Below are 6,533 nucleotides of genomic sequence, written 5' to 3'. Positions count from 1 at the left end.
TTATCACTCAAACGAGGATACTTCTGAGAGTGAAATAATTATGCTGGGGCAATTGGTGTGAATTTGCCATATGGTCAACCGGGTTCCAAGGCACTACCCAACTGTGAAGCTGACAAGCCCAAAGAACAAACCAACACATATAAATACGCTTGCTCCAACACTGTAGCTTTTGTTTCCTTTGTTTTTGCATTTACTGATCCCTGCCCTCCCCACCCTCTTACCCCCAATGTCCTAATACATGGCAGCTCTACTTCAAACACAACTCAAATGTAGAACTTACTTTTTAATTCTTTCTCCAAAGGAAGCTATTTCCTCCAAGATGTTTTGAACAGTTGAAACAATATCCTGTACCATATAGATTCTCTCAATTAAGCCCTTTTTCTCGGATTCCTAGGAAACATAAAAGCAAGATTTAGCTCGGTCACTTCATTTTTACTGTCCTGCTGTAGAAAATACGACACCACGTTAAAATAACATGGTTATGATGAACAGAGTGACTCCAAGAGATGAATCACATGTTTTACAACTTAAAATATTTATTGACTCCAAAGAACCATTACCCACTCATTCAGAGGCAACCATTCACATTATGTCTCAGTCACTACCTCAGTGTGAGGAAGTGATGTGTAGAAATTCCCACAGAACTAAGAGCTTCATTTCTCTGGGGAAGCTACTGCTTCTGTCAGAGGACTTGGCAACGTCCTCCACTTGGCTGACCCTGATTTCCGGTCTGGCTTCACAGGGTTATCTGCTGGCTCACCTTACCCTATTCCCTCACAGTCCTTCAGATATGTTTCCAGTATGTGACAACATGGTATGGTGCAAATCCAGGTGATAGGTCGCCTAGTACTGTGGCTTTTTTGTCAAACTCTGCTGCATTTTTAGTCATGTTTTGAACACACTGCAAGTCTGACAAACATTTCAGTCATCCTTTGGCAACCACCTCAGAAAAAGAGTTGGCACCTGGAGGCAGACTACAAAGTCACTGCTGGAGACTGCATCTTACACAGGTTACTCCCTTGGAAGATGCCTAATGACTGACTGGCTTTTCCTTCACAGAAGTAGAAGCAAATACATGTTCATCTTCCTCAGTCTCCAGTTCTTCATGTGAACCAGAATTTAGCCTCCTAAGACCATTGTCCATATCTTGCTTATAGAAAACCTCAAGTGTGTTTTACCATGTTATGCAGCTAATGCTTACAAAAAGAATTCATAAATTACCCAAATGTTGGAGAAAAGATGATTCTCTAAACTGGTATTTTTATACAAATTCTTATATTCTGGTACCATAATCTAGGTCCCTGGGAACTCTACTGGAACTGGGATTTAGCTAGTATTCCTCTTAGCTCTTGTCTATCTGGGTCATTGTAGTCACTACATATAATATATAATACCCAAAACCTCAAATTTTTCTCTATCTAGAATTTTACTTGAATTAGAATTATAGTAAGTTACGGAGCAAAAACTTCTAAATTTATGACAGCATTTTAAGAATAACCTTCTATACAGCAAAAGAAAAGACTTCACTCTCCTTGTGCATTCTCTGTTCCATCAAAATGGACACAACTTGTGTGGGAAGGAGTATCCACCACCTGGTCAGTGATTATGGCTGAAGGCACCTATATGGCAGAAATTTCACAAAAGCACAAAATTCCTTTCTCCCACCTGTCCTTGTTTATGAAGCTACTTTGCAGAAACAGACCACAGGGAGGGTAGAGGTTAGAATGTACTACTGCCAGACCCTCTTTAGTAAAGAGTGCTGGGGTGATTTGAAGAACCTCTTACCATCTGGGCTGAACTACTTAATCCAAGCAATCTGTAGAGAAAAAAGCAGGTTCATTGTGCCCTCTTGTTAAATCAAACTAGCATGACACTTGTGGTTTTTCACCCCAATTTAAAATTTCTTATTTGTTTTACTCTCTAATTCTTTAAGCAGCTTGCATTAAAAATTAGGTATGCCACCGAAGCAACCTAATTCATGCTCAGCCACATCTATTAATGGGCACAATAGTGAAAACCCATCTCTGTCTGCTACATAAGTATTCATGTTTATAAAGGAGGATTTGAAAGCACTAGGGAATTTGATCCAAAGGGCAAAAGTAGCTTCCTCTTTTCAGTAGCATAGACTTCAGGTCAAAACAATTTCTTGGAAAATGACTCAAATTTCCATGTGGCTCAAGTTCATAAAAACATCCTAGTTCCATTGACTGTGTGTGTGTGTGTGTGTGTGTGTGTGTGTGTTCTCCGCCACCCCAAAGAAACACCCAAATGCCAAGGTTCTGGTTGTGAAGGAAGTATAAGTTAGCATACCAAAATAATAAATGATTGTCTCCATGCCCTTTTCCTTTTTAATGAATTTGATACCCAAAGACAAGGCTAAGAGTCTTACCATATCTAGGCTAACAGGATAAAAATTTATCAACCAAATCTCTACACTTTCAAGAGTAAAAGTAATCAGAATTATATAATTTTTGAAATACTTATCAACTATCAATTTTATTTTATATTTGGTGAATCCACATAATTATTTTATTTTTATAAGCACATTACTTCAAATTTTGTAAAAGCATACTTTATGTATATTAAAATGAAACTTATTTATGTTATTTGGACATTTCTAAATGATACATAAAGAATGATTATTTGTGCTACAGATTCACATATTTAACTGGTTTCCTAGTTATATATGTTTATAATCCCAGGTCAGGGCACTTTTCAAAAGAATGTACTTTTTAATACATTCTTTTTATATATTTCAGAAAAATTGTTCTTAATCATCTTTAGAGTTGCACTTAATAGTCATTAAGTTGACACCTTTAATTGACTCTACAGTAGCTCATAATTTTAATTACGAAAATACTCTCTCTACAGGTGCTGAGATACCTTGAAATCTCACACCCTAAAAATGTGTTACATGGAGAAAATCGTTATCAATTTAATTTTTAAATGTTGAGATCCCTATATATTTTAGCTTAAATATTTTCAAAGGCACTGCCTTTTTGTATCCATTCATATGGATTTTCTCTGTCAAACATTCTTTAGAACAAAACTCTAAGTTGTATCCATAATTCCTTTGACTGCTTCACAAAATTTATGCTGATAAATAAATGGCTTCTCAATTTCCTTCCATTCTTGGGTCAAATAGATATCTAGTCTATTAAAAATAAAAAGATTTTCCACAAATTGAGATATCCCAAAGGGTGACTTCAGAATTAAATATTGAAATGTGCACAACATTTAACCTTGTTGTTTACTTTGTGTTAAATAATACTGGTTTTTGTGGGGAGAAAAAATGCAGTGTCTTTTTTGCCAGTTCTTTTAAAATTCACCTCCACTCACTAAAAGCTTTTAAAGATGAAATTACTTAGCATTTCAGTCATTAACGATTTTGATAAAAATTTCCAACTGTTTATGACCCAAATGCAACAAAAACTGTAGAGATCTTTTTTCACAAGAGTTCAATAGCTCTGGAAAATGTTTAAGTTGACTAAGAGCTCCTCAAAGGTTCAAACATTCTTAAAAGCAAATTGATGACCAGCAGCAAAGAACAGAGTACACATTGACACACTGAAGTGTATTTTTCATATCTGAAATATCTTTGTCACAAACAACTTTGTTGTTGCTACCTAACACTGTATATACACAATATTTTTAAGTGTGGACAAGACAGCTTCTAATTCAATCAATGGAGCATTATCATTCTTCTGTACACAGTCATGGATAATCAGGGCACTGTGGCCAATCCCAAGTACACTTCTGCCTCATAAATGCCTTCATTTTGTAAAAACATCTTATAAGCCATGATGCTATCCTCCATCAAAGTTTGCATTTATACTATCCCTATAAGTTAAATAATCCCCAAATATAATTGTTTCAACTAAATTTACATCGGCATTCCTGATGTCAGAGATTTCATCATTTGTAAAATTAATTAGTAAAAGCTTTATTTTGGTTCCATTTATTGGTTGAAAAAAAATCAAAATAATTTTAGAATTAACTTATTTGACATTCTGTTTCAATCACTCGATGGCGTCCAGGTAAGACTGCTGCCATTTGACTCTGCCCAAGATTTTTCAGATATTGGTTCTATTAGAGTCGACATATTAACAGCTACCTTGCATTTTCATACACGTACAATGAAACCTCGGAATGGAAAAATCGATAAATGTACAATAGCCATTTGTCTAAAAGAAAAGTCATAGTCCACAGAGAGATATGTAAGCACAACTTCTTGGCTACATAAATAAAAGCATGTTTCCAGAAATGGTCTTCTTGATGTAACTACTAACTGTTGAAGATTCTTTGGAAGTTTTGTAACTTAAGTTTATATACACAGATAACAGGACAATGTCCCCAGGGGACAGACAAGAAATGTAAACACACATCTCTCAGCACATCGATAATTGTCTTGATAAATAGAATATTATTCCTGGATTATTTCTTAAACAAGAATTCTGACTTTACTCATTGCAAAACTTTATCAGAGAGTTAAAAAAAAAAAAGGGTAAATGCAGATTTACTCTTTGGAATGAGTGAAACAAAATAGATAGCCAAAGTGTTCAGACTACTTTTTATTCTCTTATCCATAGGACTGTTCAAATCTGCCTGTATTTAATGTACCCTCACCCTATCATTTCTCATCTTTCCCACTAACCCTCCTGGAACAGGCAGTTTGGAGGCTGTATGCATCATACAGATCGGGCAATAGATGTGTGCCCACAGGCTTGTATACAACGTGACTGATTGCGAGAAATGGGGAGCAAGCATCAGAGGCTTCTCCAACATCGCTTGAGACAAGTAGTGGTGAACTTATCTGAGAGCACTTTGTTTTGTCAGGGACCATCCAAAAGCTCTCCCTGAAAGCTAGGTTTTAGTGGCTTAGCCACCTGAAAAGGGGTCAGGAAAGCAAACGGGTTATCCCTGCTTGTTGGCTGGATTTAATCGGGTGTCATTAAGATCTCTGGTCACTGTTCATGCAACCCCGCGGCTACTAGGAAAAACCATAGCAGAAGCAGAATGCACAAACAACAAGCCTAAGCAATTAATTGCAGTGTATTTGAGTGGAAGTATTAAATATAATACTTAGAATTTAAATAAAATGGGGGGGCAGTAAATGGAAAATTTCTGGGCAAGTAGGTACATGTAACATAGGATTCTAGTCCAGAACACCAGAGCAAGTGTGTCTTCATTATAAGAAGCCCCTTAGCACCTGGGTGGCTCAGTCGACTAGGCAACTGCCTTTGGCTCAGGTCATGAACTTAGGGTCCTGGTCTCAAGCCCTGCATTGGGCTCCCTGCTTGGTGGGAAGCCTGCTTCTCTCTCTCCCTCTGCTGCTCCCCCTCTTTATGCTCTCTCTCAACCAAAAAATAAAATCTTGGGAAAAAAATGCTTACGTTCTAGTGGACATTTCACAAGATGGGCATTCAGCTCCCACTTGTTTTTTGGGTTTTTTTTTTTTTTTTTTGGCATTTGCTTTTTTGATGTCTATGGGTTTTTGTTCTGTCTCTTTGTATACCATCGGATATATAATTTTGAGATATCTGACTCAGTTACATGTTGCCCCCTACTCTTTCTTTCCAGCATTACTTTGCCCAGAACTCATGAGAGTATCTTAAATGATGTCTTTTAAAACTATTTCAAAAACATTTCTTTCCATTCTTATATTTAAGAGCTGGGGTAACCAGGGATTGTTTGCACCAACAGGTAAAAAGTTAACGAGGAAAACAAACAGACCAGCCAACCATGAGACTTCAACTCTACCCAGGCCCACACATTTTGTAAATAGCAGGCTAGGGGTCAGAGAGAACTGAGTTGTGCCTGGTCATCTACCAATTTTGTGATCATGGTAAATTCCTCACCCATTCTGAATTCCAATTTAGCTATCTGGGAAAAGGGAGAGTCTAATCCTTTCCTGACTGAGTGAAGAATTAAATATTATTCGTAGCATAAGATATGTAAAGCATTTGGTACCTTATAGACACTTCATAAACGTAAGTCCCTTCCTTTTCAGAATGCAAAGAGATAAAAGAAGAAATAACCTTCGATCTAGTTGAAAGAATACAGGGGTTAATTTAAGTTTTGAAAGCAATGATCTTCCAAGACAAGTCTACTCATGTTGCCCTGCGTTGTACGAAAGATCATCTGGAAGTTTTATCTGCATCATGCTGGCTTTATTTACACATCTCAGATTGAACCACGGAATGTGGGGATAACAGTTTAGCAAACACAACATTACATCTGCTGTTGCCACCAAATTGCCTGGGAAGAGCAACAGAGATCCATTCAGGAAGACAGAACTGTTATCACGTGTGCTGGTGTGTTTCCTTAACATAGGAGGCTTCTGATTTATAGAGGGAAATGTGTAATAAAGAGTAGAAGAGTGGTGGTCATTGGGGTGATTAGACAAATGCATAAAAAAAATTATGACCAGCCATGCACTGCACTCCCCGAGCCCTACATTTGAGAAAGAATGGAGTTTACTTCTTATTACAAACTTGAAAAACCAGTGAGGCATAAGACCGTTCACATGATTT

The 6,533-nt window shown here is 37.0% G+C and overlaps 1 protein-coding gene across 1 annotated transcript in view; it reads right to left on the bottom strand.

The window, feature by feature from the left end:
* Positions 1-305: 305 nt before the first annotated feature.
* MCTP2 (multiple C2 and transmembrane domain containing 2) overlaps positions 306-6,533 on the bottom strand; it is a 122,526-nt gene continuing 116,298 nt past the window's right edge. Inside the window, 2 exon segments of the mRNA XM_059371633.1 lie at positions 306-326; positions 328-390. Of these exon segments, the coding sequence (XP_059227616.1) occupies positions 306-326; positions 328-390 (84 nt within the window).

The sequence above is a fragment of the Mustela nigripes genome, chromosome 13 (genome assembly GCF_022355385.1).
Source record: "Mustela nigripes isolate SB6536 chromosome 13, MUSNIG.SB6536, whole genome shotgun sequence".
NCBI lineage: Eukaryota > Metazoa > Chordata > Mammalia > Carnivora > Mustelidae > Mustela > Mustela nigripes.
This window is presented reverse-complemented; position numbering and strand designations above follow the sequence as displayed.